This window comes from Barbus barbus (assembly GCF_936440315.1).
Source record: "Barbus barbus genome assembly, chromosome: 44".
NCBI classification, from domain to species: Eukaryota; Metazoa; Chordata; class Actinopteri; order Cypriniformes; family Cyprinidae; genus Barbus; species Barbus barbus.
This window is the reverse complement of record NC_136722.1, coordinates 23,927,109-23,948,185: the sequence shown is the minus strand read 5'-3', so window position 1 is coordinate 23,948,185 and position 21,077 is coordinate 23,927,109. Positions and strand designations below refer to the sequence as shown.

Here is a 21,077-nt window from a genome sequence, read left to right as displayed (position 1 = left end):
CTGGAAAATGTGGATCTGAGCTGAGGTGGACAGACCCTGAGCACTGACCTGAGAAATTACATGACCTTTGCAGACTTAACAGTGTGCATAAGAAAAAAGGTCTTGAGACGCGTTTTCTAAAAGCTGGACTAAATAAATTTTACAATTCCCATCATGTTTTGCTCTAGAGACAATGTTGAAATTGTGTTGTTTTATGCCTTTTTTTTTTTTTTTTTTTAGAAAGATTAGAAAATAGGGAGACTTGTTAATGTTTAATGTATGAAACATATATATTAAAAGTGATTTAATTACAGATAGTGGTTCCACACGATGGAAGCATTTTATCTCTATTTGAAATACTTAATGTAGGATCAACTAAAATTAGACATGTCCAAATACCACTGTGCATGACTGAATCATGTTCAACCAAAGACTTATTTGTCGAGTTAAAAAAAAAAGTATTGTTCAAATTACAGGATTTTAGTCGAGTTGAGTCAAGTTCTTAATTTAAGTTTATAGTTCACTGGTGAACTAAAAATAACAAGATTATTAGCCTATAAACAGAGTTCACAGAAACAGTGAGGCACAAATCCATGTTAGAAATTACTATCAATAAATTGCTATCAAATTAGGCTTTTCTCCTTTCAGTTGACTATCATAAGTAAATTATTTCTAAAAGATAAATGACAAGTAAAATTATCTGCAATGTCTCAACTGGCTACAAGTGAAGGGTTGCCAAATATCATGTCAGTGAAAAGATCAAAAAGTGTTTCCTGTTATCAACCCCCTAACCAAGACACTCTAAGATTTGGTTTCACGCAATGCAACATAAGGCTTTACAAAAGACATTTCCCTGGCTCTCAACAAAAGAAAAGAGTGCAGGAAATAAATGCAGTGAGAGAATTCAAATTTACAATTGTTTGTCATACCTGACACTAACACAACAGACAAATGACAGAACAGCATCTCATTCAAATCAATAATATATAGGGCAACAGAAAACTACATCAGCAGCTCCAAATGTGCAGCGGAGGACGCGTGAAATGTGCAAAACTGAGGAAAGTTGTGTCCAGGATGGTGACTGAACCGCTGCAACATAGGCCTACTGGAGCTTAGGGTCCGGGTGTGTGCTAAAAGAGCATAAATATTCATTCACAAACATTAGTCAACACTACAGTAGGCCTACATGATCAGTCAGTTTATAATCACTGTACCTGCCTTCTCTTCTTGATCAGAATGACACTCTTCAGTTGGATCACAAGAGACGGAGATATCAGTGATGAGAAAAAAACATCAGTATATATGGATGTCCTAGGTGGTTTTAATCAACTTTATAATTGAAGAGGTTGGTGATATGATAAAGGATGAAAAACAGTGAGAGAGATTGTACTACTCACAGTCTGGTCTCACACGCTGCATGCTGTCCCATCTAACAAGCTTCACTGTCTTTGTATCTCTTGAGCCTTTAAGTTGTGACTTTTCCTGTTTATTCTTCATATCCTTGTTCTTGCTCTTCTGATGATCAAACTGCAGTTTGTTGGGCATTATTTTCCTCCCAACTGGTCTCACAATTTCCTCTTCAAATTTCTCTGCCTGTGTTGAACAAACATTGCATGAAAATTAATATTTTGGATACAATCATGTGTGTTTGTTGTGCTCCGTTCTTAGAAAAATGCCATCTCATCAGTGCCGACTCAGCATAATAAATGGAGAAATTTAAGTGATGGGCACTTGAGATATACCTGATGTCTTCAAGTTTGAATTTCAGTACCATGAAGGTAGATCACAAACAGATACTGAATCATTCAGCGGTGAGCAAAGTCAATAAATTTGTCATTAGACTGATGGTTGTTAGCTTTTTAATTATATTATCAAAATCAGCTGGCAAACCATTATGCAGTAAAGACTTAGGAGTCTATTTAATGGCAAAGATTGTGGTGGAGAGTTTGATTATATGTTTTGCATGTTGTGCTTTTATTGAGTAAATCATCCAATAACAGAAATTAGTGATTTACACCAATAGCATGGCTACTGGGCAATCGGCACTGGTTGTGGAATAAATGAAGACATTAATATATTATGATAATATAAATGACCCTTTCAAAGGCCAGTGAAGGCATACTGCTAGCTAGAAGAAGAAAGACTCTTCTCATTAAAGAAAGTGGCAATGTGATTTAAGTTTGCAAAGTTGTATCTGAACAAACCTTAAGACTACTAGAACAATGTCCTTTGAACAGGCAAGACCAAAGTGGAGATGTTTGGCCATAATGTATAGTGCTATGTTTGGTGAAAACCTAAAGAGCATATCAGTACAAACACCTCATGCCAAAAGTCACACATGCTGCTGGAGGGCTGATGATTTTGGGCTTGTTTTGTAGCCACAGGACCTGGGCACCTCAAATAATTAAATCGCCTATGAACTCTGTGTACCAAAGTATTCTAGAGTCAAATGTGAAGACATCCATCCGAAAGCTAAAGATGGGCCAAAATTGGGTGATGATCCCAAGCACACCAGCAAATCTACAACAGAATTCCTTGAATCAGTGGCATAGTTGTCTGGTAAGTGAAACATCAGTCATTTGTAAATACTGGTTATGGATTTTAAAAAACTGATGAATAAATCAGACTGTAAACACGAAAACTTTAAAGCAAACTCAACTGCATCTCAGTAAAGATTGCTTATAATATGCAGTGTGTGTGTGTGTGTGTTTTTTCTTTATTTTTAATTTGCATAATTATGAATATTTTAGCCATACAGGTTATTATACAAAGACAATGATGACATGCAATGAAAAAAAAAAAAGCTTGATCTTGTTTTACAGAATGACATATTTAAATTTGTCGTTTCTTTGAAAATGCTAATTACCACATATAAAACTGTATATTAATTAACTATTTATAAGTGTACTATTATTATCATCAAAAACAATAAAAGACTAACTATTAATGACTATTAACTATTAACTAATGATAATACAAATGATGCGTTAGGACTTGCGTTTACTGACCTAATAAACTCTTTTGGAGTCAAGCAACACGTCACTGGGCCCACTCATCGTTTTAATCATACGCTAGATTTAATTATATCGCATGGAATTGATCTTACCGATATAGATATCATACCTCAAAGTGATGATGTTACTGATCATTTCCTTGTATTGTGCATGCTGCGTATTACTGATATTAATTATATGGCTCCGCGTTATCGTCCGGGCAGAACTATTGTTCCAGCCACCAAAGACAGATTCACAAATAACCTGCCTGATTTATCTCAACTGCTCTGTGTACCCATAAATACACATGAACTAGACGAAATGACTAGCAACATGGGCACTATCTTCTCTAATACATTAGAAGCTGTTGCCCCCCTCAAATGGAAAAAGGTTAGAGAAAAACGTACTGCGCCATGGTACAACAGTTACCCATTCTCTATTGTAATGCACTGCTAGCTGGTTGTCCTGCATCTTCAATAAACAAGCTACAGATGCAGCGGCTAGGGTTCTTCGGCTAGGTCAAGAAAATATGATCATATTACCCCAATTTTACAGTCTCTGCACTGGCTACCTATTAAGTGCCGTATCATTTACAAAATATTATTACTTGCCTATAAGGCCCTAAATGGTTTAGCTCCTGCGTATCTAACTTGTCTTCTACCATGCTACAATCCAACCCGCTCCCTAAGATCGCAAAACTCTGGACTTTTGGTAATACCTAGGATAGCAAAGTCCACTAAAGGAGGTAGAGCTTTTTTACATTTGGCTCCCAAACTCTGGAATAGCCTTCCTGATAACGTTCGGGGTTCAGACACACTCTCTCTGTTTAAATCTAGATTAAAGACGCATCTCTTTAGCCAAGCATTCACATAATGCATCTTATAATCTTGTACTGCAGTTATATCTGATCAAATGTACATTATTGTTATTCTTTAGCTTGGGTTGAACAAATCATTTTTGCTTAGATGGAACAGCAGCTACGCTAATTATGTCTCTATTTGTTTCTCTGTTGATTAACATCCCGTGGTAACTAGGAATGACAGAAGCTTCAGTCTTGATCCAACCCTTAAATGATCTGAGATGACCGAACACCTGAGAAAAGATGATGCCAACCCCTCAGAGGACCTCAGAGGATGCCAACGCTCAGACAACATACAGAATTACCTAATTTTGCCATAAGTTAAATATATTAAGGTTCTGCAATATATAAATATATTGTGGAAACTTAATTTCCTGTAGAGCTGCTTTGCAACTATTTGTATCGTAAAAAGCACTATACAAGTAAACTTGAACTTGAACTTGAACTTGTACTTGTTCTCTGCACAGTGACAAAGTTGAATCTAATCTAAATCTAATCTATTCTAGTGGGTTAAGGATTTAAAACAGAACAATGTGAAAAGTAGATGCACCAAAGTGAGATTCGAGTGCACTTTCAAGGTACAAGAGTGTGAATGCAAAAATAACTCAAGTGAACAGACTCATATATCCTGACATCTACATGTTTCACATCACCATGTGCGCATGCGTACTGACAGCAGGAAACATCGTCAGTAAACTACCAGTTTATGCTCTAAAACGATTATTTAGAAGAAGAAAAAATGCATACGTTTTTCAATGCACGATCAAACTAAATATTCTTACTCAAATATTAAATATAGGAATTAATAAATTCTCACCGATGCTGTGCTTCCCAAAGGCACGCGCACGTGTTAATGACTGCGCGCGCTATTGTCACCAGCTCACACGTGCGACTCAAATCCTCTTAATGATACAACTTTTCAAGTTCCCCAGATGATCCATATAAATACAGCTTACAGAAACAAGGATTTAAAGTACATAGCAAGAAAGAAAAGCATTTATTTTCGCGCACTTTGCTTCCGCAGCGGTTGTGGATTCACTGAACCTCATGCAACACTCTCTCATCTTTCTGTTAGTAAACATTGTGATGTTTTTCTGTGGGTGGAGCTTGGCTGGAGGCAGAAAGATTCCTCTGATTCCTTCCATCTACACTAACGCTAGCTATGAAGTTTGTTAGCTTGTTTTTTAATAATAACTGTTGAAATTCCGATTTTACCTGCATATGTAAGATATTGATGCTCTGTCCAGGACCGCGATTGTTATTTGAAAAGGTTAACTTTAACAGTTTCAAATGAATGAAACTACAGTAGATAAAATAATGTGCATATTTGCTAAGATATCAACTTTGAGTTGTTTGCATGTATGACCTCAAAGCTCAAATATACAGACTAAAAGCCACAAAACTCCCAATTCTGATTGCACTGACTATTTCAACTGTTTTATTAAAGGGGATACACAGCATCAAACTAAATGAGCCAATAACTGTGAATATACATTTAGAAATAAAGATAGGCCAGTCAGATCACTTACCTGAGACATTTCTGCATCTCAGATTTCACCTGTTATCTGTGAGAGGAATGTCTGGGCGGTTAAAACACTATCAAAATACATCTAGTTTTGACAATAGGCTACTAGTCTAGGAATCAGCGGTGTAAATGCTGAGGTGAGTATAAGAGGCTATATTTTCATACTACAGTTGTTTGACGGATATTACAGATGAATTGTCCAGTGACCAGTTCTTCAACAGAAACAATGTGTCTCATTGATGTCACTCTCTTCTGCCTTTTGTCTTGATGGTGATTTCATGAGAAATTAAAATTCTGTCGTCATTTGCTCATACATGCCTTTCCAAACCTGTATGACTAACTTTCTTCTTAGGAACATAAAAGGAAGGCTGTGAAAAAGTTCATGCTTATATAGTGTATATATATATATATATATATATATATATATATATATATATATATATATATATATATATATATTCGAACCATACATTTACAAATGAGAATGTTGAGCTTTTGGTGGAGGGTGACATTTTTGCACACGATATTAAATTTGGGTCACTGGAATATTACACATTGGCTTGTTTGGTCTTTTTATGGTGTGTTTTGCCCTTGATTACTGTAAAATAGCAGCTTGAACTCTTCATCCTAATTTGCTTATACAGGTGCATCTCAAAAAATTAGAATGTTGTGAAAAAGTTAATTTTTTCTTGTAACTTTTTTCAAAAAGTGAAAATTTCATATATTCTAGATTTATTACATGTAAAGTAAAACATTTCAAAAGTTTTTTTATTTTTATTTTGATGATAAGAGCTTACAACTCATGAAAGTCAAAAATCAATATCTCAAAATATTAGAATATTTACATTTGAGTTTCAATTAATGACCATCCCTACAGTATAAATTCTGGGTATCCCTTGTTCTTTGAAACCACAATAATGGAGAAGACTGCTGACTTGGCAATAATCCAGAAGACGAACATTGACGCCCTCCACAAAGAGGGTAAGTCACAGAGGGTCATTACTGAAAGCTGTGGCTGTTTACAGAGTGCTGTATCAAAGCATATTAAATGCAAAGTTGACTGGAAGGAAGAATTTAGGTAGGAAAAGGTGCACAAGCAACAGGGATGACCGCAAGCTTGAGAATACTGTCAAGCAAAGCTGATTCAAACACTTGGGAGAGCTTCACAAGGAGTGGACTGAAGCTGGAGTCAGTGCATCAAGAGTCTCCACGCTCAGACGTCTTTAGGAAAAGAGCTACCAAGCCACTTCTGAACCAGAGACAACGTCAGAAGCGTCTTACCTGGGCTGTGGAGAAAAAGAACTGGACTGTTGCTCAGTGGTCCAAAGTCCTCTTTTCAGATAAAAGTAAATTTTGCATTTCATTTGGAAATCAAGGTCTGGAGTCTGGAGGAAGAGTGGAGAGGCACAGAATCCAAGCTGCTTGAAGTCCAGTGTGAAGTTTCTGAAGTCAGTGATGATTTGGGTGCCGTGACGTCTGCTGGTGTTGGTCCATTGTGTTTTATCAAGTCCACAGTCAACGCAGCCATCTACCAGGAAATTTTAGAGCACTTTAAGCTTCCATCTGCTGACAAGCTTTATGGAGATGCATAAATGAACATACTTTTACATAACTTGAACTTTTCTGTTTTGCAGATCCTTTTTTTGATTGATCTTAGGAAATATTCTAATATTTTGAGATACTGGATGTTTGACTTTCATGAGCTGTAAGCTCTAATCATCAAAATTAAAACAAAAAAACTTTTGAAATGTTTTACTTTACATGTAATCAATCTAAAACATATGAAAGTTTCACTTTTTGAAATAAGTTACAAGAACAAATGAACTTTTTCACCATATTCTAATTTTTTGAGATGCACCTGTATATGCTTTTGTGTTCCTTTATAACATGAGGGTGAGTAAATGATGACAGAGTGTTTATTTTTTGCTGAACTGTTCCTTAAATGAGTCAGAGTTTCTGTCTTTTAATTTGTAGCTTTCTCAATGCACCAATATTTAGATGTTTATGTAGCTCATTTTGTTTTATTTCATTAATTGCTCATAATAAAGCATCTGAGATAAGCTCTTTGTGCTTCAGTGTAAAAGTGAATGTAGGTACTTACTAAAAGTGTCTGTAAATTTGAACTCGCAGGAATCCCAGTCAGACAGGTCGAACGGGAAGAGAGAGAGAGACAGGGAAGGTGTAAAAATGACACGTTCTAAAGCTATTTATGCAACGAAACGTCAGTCACTTATGAACACCCACGTCACATATGCACATGTTTGATCTGTGATCTGCAGGTGTGTGGCTGTCGATGATCTTGATGGGGGACATATCTCAATACCTGTTTACTGTGAGTATCATAAAGTGTTTACCGTGCATGCTTGAGTGGTTGCTAGGGTAGTATGGATAGTTTTTTCCTGTCTGTCATTAAGATAAATAAATAAAAATTAAAAAGAGAGCCCCTCCCCCTCAAATCTTGGTACTATATTGTTTAGATACGGCTTGAGTTCCTCCTTCAATGCAAGCAATAATAACCCAAAAATGAAAATTTGCCACGATAGTTGAGTTTGAAAAGCTGCGTGTTTGTAAGAAACCAATCCATTATTAAGTATGTATTCAATTTCAAAGCATTGCTTCTGGTTAAAATTGAGTCCTCTGTCCAGTGAAAAAGCAGTCTTGTCTGAATTAGGAGAGAAATATGTACAGATCAAGCACCGTTTACAAGCAAAAACAGTTCTAAACAACTTTTTCACTGAAGGAAGCATTATTATGCATTATGGAATTCAGCCAAAAGCAACCGTTTTAAGTTAAAAGCACCTTAATGATGGATTTGTTTCTTACAAACCTGTAGCTTTTGGCTTCACAAGATGTTAACTGATGGACTGGAGTGGTGTGGATTACTTGTGGATTATTGTGATGTTTTTATCAGCTGTTTGGACTCTCATTCTGACGGCACCCATTCACTGCAGAGCATCCATTGCTGACCAAGTGATGTAATGCTAAATTTTTCCAAATCTGTTCTGATGAAGAAACAAACTTTTATACATCTTGAATGGCCTGAGAATGAGTAAATTTTCAGCAAATATTCATTTTTGTGTGAACAATTTCTTTAAGGGTTTGTTCTGCTACATCATTTAGCAGTTGCTCTTATCCAGATTGAAGTAAAAATTTCAAACATCCGAAGGGCGTAAAATTTAGTGGGGATGCTAGGACATGTCCCTGTCAATATATCCAGCTACTACTAAACTGTCCCTGTTTTCATCAAACAATTAAATATATGTACATGTAACCACTGTTGTTGTAATTTTGGCTGCATCTAAAATATGGAATACCATTGTGGTGAGTGGGGCGGGGCCGAGAGCCGTGGGAACGGAGCGAGGCCGGTGGAGTTAATGATAATGAGCGACACCTGCGACACTCACCGGTCTCGAGTCCCACGGAGGAGCTCCGGAAGGATAAAAGGAGGAGTGACGACAGTGGAAGACGAGAGAGGACCAGGCCTGGATATTATTTTGTGTTTGGTGTGCGGCAGTCATCCGTAATGGGCTGCCGCACACCTATTATCATTAACTCCACCGGCCTCGCTCCGTTCCCACGGCTCTCGGCCCCGCCCCACTCACCACAACCATTACCTGAGAAGTTCAAGTAAATACACTAGAAAAGTACATCCTTGAAACAGAGCTTTTCAAAACTCTGAATCAGTTAAAACATTGTGTCGCAAAATGAAAATGAAAAGTCTTTACGGTTTTAGCAATGTATGCATTTATCATATGCAACAAATAATATGTATTGAAAGGAATAATTCACCCAAAAATTTTATATGCTGAAAATGTACTCACACTCGGGTCATCCAAGGTGTAGATGAGTGTGTTTCTTCATCTGAACAGATTTGGAGAAATGTGTCATTACATCACTTGCTCACCAATGGATGCTCTGCAGTGAATGGGTGCCGTCAGAATGAGAGTCCAAACAGCTGATAAAAACATCACAATCAAGTTATCCACACCACTCCAGTCCATCAATTAATGTCTTATGAAGCAAAAATCTGCAGGCTTGTAGGAAAAAAAATCATCATTAAGACGTTTATACCTTCAAACGACTGCTTATTGGCTGAAATAGGAATACATAATCCATAATAACGCTTCCTCCAGAGAAATCATCTCATCTGAATCAGGAGAGAAATCTGCTCAGATCAAACACCATTTGCAAGTGAAATCAGTCCAAAACAGTTCTAAAAAAATATGTTGGTGGATTTTTTTCACTGAACAAAACATTATTATGGTATATGGATTATGGTATTTTAGCCAGAAGCAACGGTTTAAAGTTAAAAACTTCTTAATGACGCATTTGTTTCTTACAAACACACAGTTTTTTGCTTCACAAGACTTGGACTGGACTGGAGTGGTGTGGAGTGGATTACTTGTGGATTTTTGTATTGTTTTTATTATCTGTTTGGACTGATGGCACCCATTCACTGCATAGTGTTTTCAGCTAATCTAATTTCTTTAACTTGAATGCAATGCAATGCAATATGAGCCACTTTGGATAGAAGCATCTGCCAAGTGCATACATTTTAAATGTTATGCTTAAATCAAAACACTAGCTGATTAAAAGACTTCAAGAGAGAAAAGATCCTGCAGCATTTGAGACACACATGCGGACATGCAACAAAATTTACACAAGTTTCAAATGTCACTCAAATACATTTTGGATCACCATATGTTTGCAAAGCACTGTACGCTGTACATAATATTTATTTTATGAATGTTTTATGAATCATAGTAAATTGCGACTAATGATCGATGTGTTGATTGTTCCACAATTGACCATTAATGAGGAATTGGAGGAGTTTGCCATGTCCTCTCTTCTCCGCTGCGACTGCATAAACTCCCCAAATCTCAGCGATCCAGCCCTTCTCCTGCTGGTTAGTCAGAGCTGCACCTAGAAAAGGCGTGTGTTTATTCAGCTGCGCATCTGTCAAAGTGAAACGTGTTTCATTGCAGCAATCCCTGTTAATTCCTGATTCAGATTCAGGTGATGCTGTTGTGATTGTCCAACCAGAGCCCTGCCTCTTTGATGACATCATTCTCTACCTGTTTGCATATTTCATGCAGAGCACATAAGAGACGACATCAAGCAAGTTGTGTCGCATTACACAATAAGAGCAAACAGGTACTGATCTAAACAGTCGGTTAATGTTGTAATTTCCACTGTGTGCCCACAACCTAGAGAAATAGAACCTAACCTGTTAGCGAGGACACAAACCGGTTTAACCAGTTTCTATAACTTGCGAAGGTGTGACTGAGAGTACAGGGAGAGAGACAGATTTGCAGAGGGAAAGATTAATTCGACCTCGGCCGTTCTTTAGGACTAAACACTTACAAGACAAGCAGGACACAAGTAAGGTACGGTGTGTTATCTTTATCTGCTGTATGTGCTTATCAGCTATGACTGAAACTGTCTGTGTGTGTGTGTGTGTGTGTGTGTGTGTGTGTGTGTGTGTCTGTGTGTGTGTGTTTAGAGCAGGAGGCACGCTGAACTAACCTCAAGGCATCTCAATGTCAAACTGAATGCCAAACGTGTTTTCTAGGATGGTTATGTTTTCTTATGAATGAGCATGTGTAGTTAACCAAGACTTTGTGGACAGAATTATTGCCAAAAGTGAGCAAAATCTGACCAAAGTTCAATTTAGTGATGTCCTTAGAGATAAAAAATATTCATAAATGAATTCAATAATGTTTTTTCGTTCTAAAAATGCAGTTGTCTTTTAGGGTTTGGGTTACTGTGTAATTAATATAATTATTTTCGAATTTAAAAAATGGTGTGTCATTTAATGTACAGCCGTTCGCTCGACTTTGTAGTTTTTAAATAAATTTGACTTTGACTCATTTTCATAGACAAGTAAATGAACTTGATTCAAAAAGGGCGTTTTATTCTTGTCCAAGCCTTTATTTTGAAGATAAGATCTTGCTCTTTTTTCCATGTGTGTGTTCATATGGGTGTTTTTTTTGAAGTTATGCAACTTAAAGTTGTTTGATGTGTTTGTTAGTGACTCATTAGCATTGTGTGCTGACAAATAAATCTCATTTTGTTTAAAACACCGTGACGCACATCAAAACCGATTGAAATACTGCAGATCTGCTCATTGTCCAGCAGAACACACACTTTCATTCAGAATAAAGGGAGTGTTGTCATGTAAATGTGTGTGTTTCAGGTTCTCTGAGTCCAGTATGGATATTTCGGGAATCCCAAGTCCGCCGTACACCCAAGCCCCAAATGCCCCCTCACCCATCCCTCCTCCACCCTATCCCGGCATCAGAGGTGTGTGTGAATCAATACATATCAATACTGACTATAAACAGACACAGATTAACACACTCCTCCTCAATTCTAGCTAACGGACTGGTAAACGGTCCGCCTGAAAAGTCATTCCTTAGGGCTCAGACGGAAGTGGTGAGTACATATAAACAAATACAGAATTTAAATTCAGAAAATAATTGCAGAATTATATATATATATATTAGTGCTGTCAAGTCCAAAGTCATGAGCTGTAAGCTCTAATCATCAAAATTAAAACAAAAAAAACTTTTGAAATGTTTTACTTTACATGTAATGAATCTAGAATATATGAACGTTTCACTTTTTGAAATAAGTTACAAAAAAAAGAACTTTTTCACAATATTCTATTTTTTTTAGATGCACCTGTACAATATATATATATAATATAGACAGCATGTATTTGATCAAAATTACAGTAAAAAATCATTCTATCATGCTTAACTGGCGCTCAATTTATCATTGATGATCAATTATTAATAATGGTTCTTATTATTATCAAAGATGAAAACAGCTTTTTCTGCTTAATATTTATATTATCTTAACTTTTGAATGGTAGTATATCAAGTTTTCCACAAAAATATGAAGCAGCACAACTGTTTTCAACATTGATAATAATCAGAAATGTTTCTTGATCATAAATCAGCATATTAGAATGATTTCTGAAGATCATGTGACACTGGAGTAATGATGCTGAAAATTCAGCTTTGATCACAGGAATAAATTATATTTTACAATATATTCACATAGAACACAGTTATTTTAAATTCTAATGTCGTCACAATTTTTTTACTGTATTTTTCATCAAATAAATGCAGTCTTGGTGAGCATAGGAGCCTTTAAAAAAAATAAAAAATCCTAATTTTTTTCAAACTTTTGACTTGTAGTGACCAGTAGTATGTATTATTGTATGTATTATGGACATATATAATTCCTATTGTTATAAATAAAGCTTTATTTACTTTAGAAATCTTGTTTAACTTTGCAAATGTCCCCAAAAGGAGGTTTTGTTGTATTTGACTAACATCTGGGAACGTTTTTCGCCCATTTTGTCCCTAACTATAGCTGAATTAGCTTGTTTTGTTCAGTCAGTGGATCTTTATGAGACTTCCAGCGCTCTAGCTGACCTTCAGTTTGACCATTAGCATGACCTATAACATCACACTGATATGCCTGTTTACATTAACAACAGTTTCAGTTTAAAAAGAACCAATCAAAGATCTCTGCATGTATTTTTATTACTAACTGGTCTCTCTCTATTTCTAGGACTTGCTTAATCATTGTTTTGACGATATCGAAGCGTTCATCGGAAAGCTGCAGCAGTCAGCAGAGGCTCAGATTATCCTCGACCAAAGAAGCAAAAAGAAGACGAAAAGCCAGAAGAAAAGTGCAGACGGTATGAGTCTACCTGAAGGAAAAATCAAACCTGAATGCTTAATAAAACATAAAGCAAAGCTCTGAAACACAGCTGAACTGAACGCTCTGTAAAGAGCATATTGTAGTGAGCTCTTATCAGCAGATGTGGCGTTATCTGCAGTTCCTAGTACCATCAGGACATCAGCTGTTGTGTTACGAGGCCACCCTGTGTGTACTGAATACCAACATAATATCACACCTGCATCATTTTAAACACACACATTTAAGAACACAATGCACCTGGAAATCTTCACTTACAGCTTTCAATATATCTTGTCAACTGCACACACGGTCAGTGTTTTAGAGTTTGTTGTGTGTTTGTGTTTCATAGAGGATCTTCTCACAGCTAAAGCCAAACCGCCTTCTGAGAAAGAGTTTCTCAACGCTTTTCAGAAATTCAAATACAGCTTCAGTCTGTTGGTGAGTCCTAATCCTAATGTCAATATGAAAATTTATCAGAAAATATATTTTAATGATATACAATAAGCTTCGGTTTGTTCAAATTAGTTAACTATATTAGTTAACATGAACTACCTATGAAAAGCATTTATTAATACATTATTAAAATCCAAAGTTATGGCCGGACCTAACATGAACTAACAATGAACAGTTGTATTTTTATTAATTAACATTAACAAAGATTAATAAATACTTTAACAACTGTATTGCTCATTGTTATTTAATAGTAGTTAATGCATTAATTAATGTTAACTAATTAGCCTTATTGTAAAGCATGGCCTAAAGATGTTTTAATGGATAATTTATTAATTTGATATTTAATAATTGGTTAATATTTTAATTATGCACAATAATAATAATACAATTATTTATAGTTGAATTATATATAAGAATATATTTAGTATTTAAATTAAATTTTACTGTCAGAAAATTCTACTTATCTGTAAACTTGTTTAAATTTGATATATTATTTATTATAAATATTATTATTTTTTATATCAAGCATGCTTTATATAAAATTGCTTACATCACCAAAATATACAATAATATAAAAATGTATGCATGTATATTAGGGGTGGCACGGTACATGTATTTCTACCGAACCGTTACAGTACGGACGTCTCGGTTCGGTGCATGAGGCCTTACGACGAATACAAGCACTTCACCCTCAATCCAGAAGGGGGCGCCCGCAGCAATGCAACGCTGTTTGTTTTAGGCTTTGTACTTCAGTCGCGTTCCAACGTTGACACAGAGGCGGGTGCTCTGATGTTTGGCTCACTGTATTTTATTTTCATAAAGTACCAACTGCGCTGTCAAGTTAGCAATGCTGGAATGGACGTGTGTTTTTGTGTTGTTGTTGTTTGTGTGCGTGCGTGCGTGCATGTGTGTGTGTGTGTGTGTGTGTGTGCACACGCTCCGGCAGAATCAACATTAAACACTTATTGTCATATTAATAATCACTGTATAAAGGTCTGCTTTTATTTGTTGTCACTCACAATGAAAGCAAAACAGATTTTATGTATATAACATGTAATAATATTTAGTATTTTCACATCTAGGTGGAAAAAATTGTAATTTGCACTACTGTCTGTTCAAAATAAATGAAAAGAAACAGTATAGTAGATTTCTTTTTTTCCCTGTTGTACCGAAATCGTATCGAACCGCGACCCCCGAACCGAACCGTGATATCTGTGTAGCGTGCCACCCCTAATATATATAATTGTAAACACTATAATACTATTAAATACTATATATAATATTAAAAAATTATACAAAAAAATTATGCAAATTATATAATATTTCTTATATCTTATAAGTGACGAGAAGCTATGATAAAATAAAACTTACAAATTATATTTTATAATATTGACTAATAATAATAAAACTATGAATTAACTATTAAGCAGTGTGGCGTCATATATGTTCTCTCAGGTTTGCATAAGCATGTTGTTTGTTTTACAGGCACGGTTAAAATTTGCCATCACCAATCCGACCTCGGAGGAGCTCGTGCATCACGTCTTCAAACCGCTTGAAATGGTAAATGCATGTGCATTATATGTCTGCTCATATTTCTCCTGTGCAAACAGCAGAGCTTTTAAGGGCTTTGTTGCATTGCATTGTTTCATCAAATGTTTGCACATTACTGTGCGGAGAAAGGTCTCATACGTCTATTGAGCGGTAAAGCAAATAATTCACCTTTATCTGCGTGTGTTTGTAGGTCGTGAAGGCTACAGGAGGTCCTGGTTTCGCTGCGTCCGTCTCCAGCCCTGCTATGACACAAGGAGCCGTGACTCTGCTACAGAACAGCCTGACAACACAGGAAAATCTATTGTGGATCTCTTTAGGGCCTAACTGGATGCAACATAGGTATGAATTGTAATTTTTGGAGATGTGTTCCTTTCATATGTGCACATGCTGATGGCTTGTTACCTTCATGTAGATCTGCTCTGCGGAGCCCCGTGGCGCCGTACACACTCGTGTTTCAGGACGGCTGGAAGCCGCTGGGGTCCGATGCTGCTGGATGGGTCGATCCTGTGGAGTTAGAGCACAGACAAGACGCTGAGCTCTCAAAAGTAGAGGTAAAATAATCTAATAATGTACAGTAGTGTTCGAACGTTTGGGTAAGAAGGAAACAAGTCTCTTATACGCCCCAAAGATGCATATATTTAATCAAAAATACAGGAAAAATTTTGAAATATTATTACAATTTTATATTTTAAAATGGCATATATTCCTGTGATGCGCAGCTGTATTTTCAGCATCATTACTCCAGTCTTCAGAGTCACATGATCCTTCAGAAATCATTCTAATATGCTGATTTATTGCTGAAGAAATATTTCTGATTATTATCAATGTTGAAAACTGTTGTGCTGCTTCATTTTTTTTGTGAAAACAGTGATACATTTTATTTTTCAGGATTTTTTGATGAATAGAAAGCTCAAAAAAGCATTTATTTGAAATAGAAATAATTTGTAACAATGCCATTACTGTCACTTTTGATCAATTTAATGCATCCTTGCCGAATAAAAGTATTCGTTTAATTTCTTTAAAACAAGAAAATCTAACTTTCTTAGCGTTTCTAAATTTCGGCTAACCATATAGTTAGCTGTAGAAATAAGCCCATCATGAAGACAAACACACTTTTTGGATCTCCCTGTCTTTTTTGTGTGTTTAGTGTTTGTGATGTTCTTGCTAACATGTTTTTGTCTCTGTCACACTCAGCTGACTCCGTCTCATGCGTCTGACCGTCACACTGCTCCTGTTCAGACTACAGACGAACCGTAAGTGTGATTCACATCTGAAGAATCAATCAATCCTTTTGGATGTGTCAGTTTCAGCCATAGTTTTTCAGTATTTATGACTATAGGGTTTGCCCACACAAATAACATAAGACTAAGTTCATTCATCGTGTCGACTCTCACTAACCACCAGCAGCAGCGGAGCTGTTAACGGAGCTGTTAACGGCTTCGCTGTGAGACTTGTTCAGAGATTCTCTCATCGTCTTTTCTTAAATGACCCAGAGTTTCTGTTCTTTTTATCTCTGTAATCAAAGGTGGTTATTTTGTAACTGCATTTTAAAGAAGTATTTTGTAATAATGTTATTCAAATGTACAATCTGAGAAAACACCTCTGTCTCTTGTCCTCAGTGACGGCGGCGTTAAAGAGCACTTGTATCGCTGCAGTTATGATTTTGTTGCACGGAACAACAGTGAGCTGTCTGTACTTCAAGGAGATAAACTAGAGGTTATACACACACCTACAGTAGTTATCAAAATAGACTTTTTAGAATTTATATTACAATAAATTCATATTTTAGGATATTAATAAAATATATAATAATTTCATCACTATATATATATAAAAAAAATATATATATATATATATATGTATATAAAAATTTTGAGACAACGTTGTTATTGTTACTGTATGTATACACACACACACACACACACACACACACATATATATATATATATGTATATAATTTGTTTAAACATATTTGTCAGATTTAGCTCACTTCTGGAGGTAAATCTGCCCCAAACTATAATAATAGTTATATATCTATATTTGTGTATTTCCCACCATACTGAGCCAAAAGAAAATGATCTCTCATCTCGCAAATTTTATAATGCAATATCATATTTAACACCTGTAAATATTATATTAATGCAAATAACCTTTGTTTTCCTGTTATGTGTCTGTGGTCCAGGTGATCGAGTCATCTAAGCGCTGGTGGAAGTGTCGTAATAAGTTCAATGAAGTGGGATTCGTGCCGTTTAACATCCTGGAGCCGGTGACACACATCGACAACCCTGTGCTTCATAAAACTCCAAAGGTACTAACTCACATCAGCAAACTGGCATCAGAAGTCCTGCTTCTTCTGACATTACGCTCTCTGTTTCAGCCTCCCTCTGCTCCACCGATGTTCAACGGCCTGCCCAACCCGTCCGCCGTGACCTATGACCCCAGCGCCACTCGGCCTCGCAGCATGATCCTCGGATCTCTCTCTGACGACAATGAGAAAGGTACAAACACATGAGTGACTGACAGATCAACCGCAGCATCTCTGATCAGATCTCATGTATATCACAGCAGTTTCTCCTAGACAGCAACGGAGCACAAAAAGCTCTTGCTTCTCAAACCAGTCTTGTCATTGTTTGTCAACTTATTTGTTAAAACTATTACAAATACATTTTAGTAATTGAAATAAAATAAAATGTAAATATTAAATTAACTTAAAAAAGCTAAATGACAAATAAAAAATTGCTTTGGTAACTAACTGAAGTAGCAATTATTAAAACTGAAATTAAAATAAGCTAAATAAAAAATATAAACAAAAATTTATAAAAATATAAAAGCACATAACAAAATTACTAAAATTAAAATGAAACCATTTTAGTATCAGTGATAAACTATTATAGTTTTGTTAATATTTTGAAATTTTTTAGTTTGTAATTTTGTTGTTTTTTGTTTTGCCATTTTATTTTATTTTAAAAAATGTCTGTATTATCTTTCAGTTTTAGTTTATTTAGTTTTAGCTATTTTAGTACTTCCACTTCAACTAAATTCAAGTGAAAAACGTTGCTGAAATACAATGAAGTTCAAAATATATTATTTCAGATAATGGTTTGTTTTTTCATAATTTATATATATTTTTATGGTTTTGGGTTTTAGCTTAGGTTAAAATAAAAATAATAATCCATCTGAAAATATAAAACTAAGGATTATGGAATAATTCGAACTCTACCTCTAAAAGAAAAAAAATAAAAACTATTTTTAAATAGAAAAAAATAAGAAATTTTAAAATTCTCAAATTTCTGAAATGTAAAAATCCCTGAATTTTTTCAGAATTTTACATTTTCTGTTTTATAAATTTATAAATTTTTATTTACTAGTTTTAGGTTTTTTAGTTTAGCTTGCTTTTTAGATTTGACATTTCTGTAGTTTATAATTTTAATATTTTATTTTATTTCAGTTAATGATTATTTTATTTCGGGGAATTATTTTATGTTTTTTGTTTTAGTTTTATATAAGAATAACAACCCTTGCTGGAAATCTGCTACAAGCTAAATCAAAATATTCCTAAAGACTATCATATGTTGCTCATGCCACGGGCAGGTTGTTGATCCTGATCTTGATTTGCTGGTTGTGTGTCAGTGATGCAGGTGAATGACGAGCTGCTGCACCGTTTGACCAGCGGGAAGAGTCTGTCTCCTCGTCTGGTGATCCCTCGTTCGGCAGACACATCCATCCCACTGGACTACAGCTCACCGCCTGCAGAGGTAGAGAACTGGCTGCGCAAGAAAGGCTTCAGTGAACCGTGAGTCTCACACAGGAAACACTTTAAAGCTATTAATATTAATACTCCATCTGTAACACCTCACATCACTTTCATTTAGCACGGTTTTATATGAACTATTCTACCAGAAACTATGATTACCTTGGTGCATTTTTTCTCTTAGTGCAATATATACTAGCTTCAGTCCACATTTATGTTTTCCCTGTTTGAGGTGCATACATTATATAATGATGTAATAGCTGTGGTCAGTGAACAGCTGTTGTTGATGTGTGTGCAGGACTGTACAGTGTCTGCAGGTTCTGAATGGAGCTCAGCTGTTCTCTCTGAATAAAGAAGAGCTGCGTGCTGTTATTCCTGAAGAGGGTGCTAGAGTCTACAGTCAGCTGACCGTCCAGAGAGCCCAGATAGAGGTACATCACACACAAAATCATCTCCAAACATATCATACGCTTCTCTGCTGCTTTACTTGAAGCTGCATACAGTGATTACAGAATCATAACTCAACATCTAAAAGAAAACATTTGAATTTATTTTTTAAAAATTGAATTAATTTTATGTAAAATTTTAAAAAATCTACATTTAAAAATATGCATTTAGAAATCTAAACAATCAGTTGTCCAGTATTTATTTTAAAAAATCTGCTCTTAACATTCTAAAATGTTACAACAGAAAATGTAAACATAAATCCCCAGCATTTTGGTTTTAAAAAATATGCTTTATACAGGATTAGAAGCTAGAAGCCTTTAATTCAAGTTTAAAACATACAAATTAGTGATGATTTATATTTTAAAATCCATGCAGCCTAGTGTTATTTTAGTGTCAATGACACATTTTAGTTTTTTTTTTTATATTTAAAATTTTATTTTATTTTTTACATTTTCTGTTTTAGTTCAAATTTTTGTAATTTTGTTGTTATCATTTTTATTAGTTATTAGTTGTTACTTTTATTATTTATTTTGACATTTTGTTAGTTTATCGGTTATTTATATAGTACATATAATTAATTTAAAATGATTAGTTGCAGTTTATTAGTTTTGTTATTTTAGTAGTTCAACTTGAAATAAATGAAAATGACAAAACTGCTGACAGCTAGCCGAAATAATTTTGTTATTTAATATTGTATTGTATGTTCAAGTTTATTTGTATAGCGCTTTTTACGATACAAATTGTTGCAAAGCAGCTTTACAGGAAATTAAGTTTCCACAATTTATTTATATATTGCAGAAACTTAATATATCTAACTTATGGCAAAAGTTGTTAATTCTGTATATTGTCTGAGCGTTTGCATCCTCTGAGGTCCTCTGAGGGGTTGGCATCATCTTTTCTCAGGTGTTTGCTCATCTCAGATCATTTAAGGGTTGGATCCAGACTGAAGCTTCTGTCATTCCTAGTTACCACGGGATGTTAATCAACAGAGAAACAAATAGAGACATAATAATAAAATGTTTTAACACTGAAGTACAGTATAAGATGTGTTAGTCTAGTGGTAGTTTCCAGGCAGCATGCATGTAAACCCAGATTCATATCCTGAGTTAATTAGCAACAATAAACCTAATGAACCATTTTTAAAAATTAAACCAAGCAATTTGATCTTGACAGCCAGCAATCAGCATGCATAGCATCTAACCACATGTCTGTCTGTCTCTCAGGACGCTCACAGAGCCACAGAGCTGGAGACGGTGATGGAGAAGCAGAAGATGAAGTTGGATTTGAAAACGGAGAGTGGAACTTTATGAAGATCTACTGAATGTGCACACAGATACTCTTCTCTTAACACCCTCTGACTGTATCATACACAAGCAGAAGGGCATTTACGCGATTGAAACCTGCTTTATGGATTGTTTTGTTTTCCTATTTAGTTTTACAGCATGAAATGAGAATGTAAATCTGCACAATGTTGTACAAATGTCTAAATTCTCTATGTAATATGAGTTAATATATTCTCAATAAATGCATTTAATGCATACGTGAAACTAGCAAATCATCTTTCTCCTCAAGAGGGCGCCAGACACCAACTAACCACTCTAAAAGCTCACTGAAGTACAGCAGACTAATAACTCTTCAAAGATTTGAACCTGCAACCTTTGGGTTACCAGCCAGGTCTTGAACTAGTGCTAAAATACACTCAAAGAAACATAAAGCTTCAGGAATCTTAGCATGCACTTTGACAAGAAGAGCAATAGTTATAGTGATACTTGACTAAGTCATGATATAAATCACAAACCCAAG

The 21,077-nt window shown here is 35.3% G+C and overlaps 1 protein-coding gene, 1 long non-coding RNA gene and 1 gene segment (V, D, J or C); 1 reads left to right on the top strand and 2 right to left on the bottom strand.

The window, feature by feature from the left end:
• LOC306863410 (Ig kappa chain V-III region MOPC 63-like) overlaps window positions 1-21,077 on the bottom strand; it is a 773,265-nt gene that overhangs the window by 319,556 nt on the left and 432,632 nt on the right.
• Window positions 198-4,919, bottom strand: LOC306863431. The gene is made up of 3 exons (XR_013783685.1): window positions 4,649-4,919; window positions 1,377-1,572; window positions 198-1,109 (listed from the first exon to the last, which is right to left on the bottom strand). It is a non-coding gene; the product is annotated as an uncharacterized lncRNA (long non-coding RNA).
• LOC306863400 (epidermal growth factor receptor kinase substrate 8-like protein 1) lies at window positions 5,427-20,823 on the top strand. 4 transcript variants are annotated; one of them, XM_079406729.1, is made up of 17 exons: window positions 5,427-5,493; window positions 7,636-7,688; window positions 10,367-10,510; window positions 11,553-11,659; window positions 11,733-11,791; window positions 12,941-13,070; window positions 13,422-13,510; window positions 15,011-15,085; window positions 15,267-15,415; window positions 15,489-15,627; window positions 16,271-16,329; window positions 16,696-16,792; window positions 17,259-17,384; window positions 17,454-17,574; window positions 18,707-18,869; window positions 19,126-19,258; window positions 20,498-20,818. In XM_079406729.1, exons 4-17 carry the CDS (start codon window positions 11,569-11,571, stop codon window positions 20,582-20,584), a joined length of 1,518 nt encoding a protein of 505 aa, XP_079262855.1. In that variant the 5' UTR covers window positions 5,427-5,493; window positions 7,636-7,688; window positions 10,367-10,510; window positions 11,553-11,568; the 3' UTR covers window positions 20,585-20,818. The 4 variants fall into 4 exon arrangements, with proteins under 4 accessions (XP_079262855.1, XP_079262856.1, XP_079262854.1 ...); XM_079406730.1 differs by lacking the exon at window positions 10,367-10,510 and having other exon boundaries at window positions 20,498-20,823; XM_079406728.1 differs by lacking the exons at window positions 5,427-5,493; window positions 7,636-7,688 and adding an exon at window positions 9,723-10,262.

Excerpts from the sequence above, each read along its gene's own strand:
- LOC306863400 (XM_079406730.1), top strand. The coding sequence starts at position 11,569 with ATGGATATTTCGGGAATCCCAAGTCCGCCGTACACCCAAGCCCCAAAT. Across the intron at positions 15,086-15,266 it reads TCTTCAAACCGCTTGAAATG|GTCGTGAAGGCTACAGGAGG; the intron begins GTAAATGCATGT and ends GTGTGTTTGTAG. Across the intron at positions 16,793-17,258 it reads TTCAAGGAGATAAACTAGAG|GTGATCGAGTCATCTAAGCG; the intron begins GTTATACACACA and ends TCTGTGGTCCAG.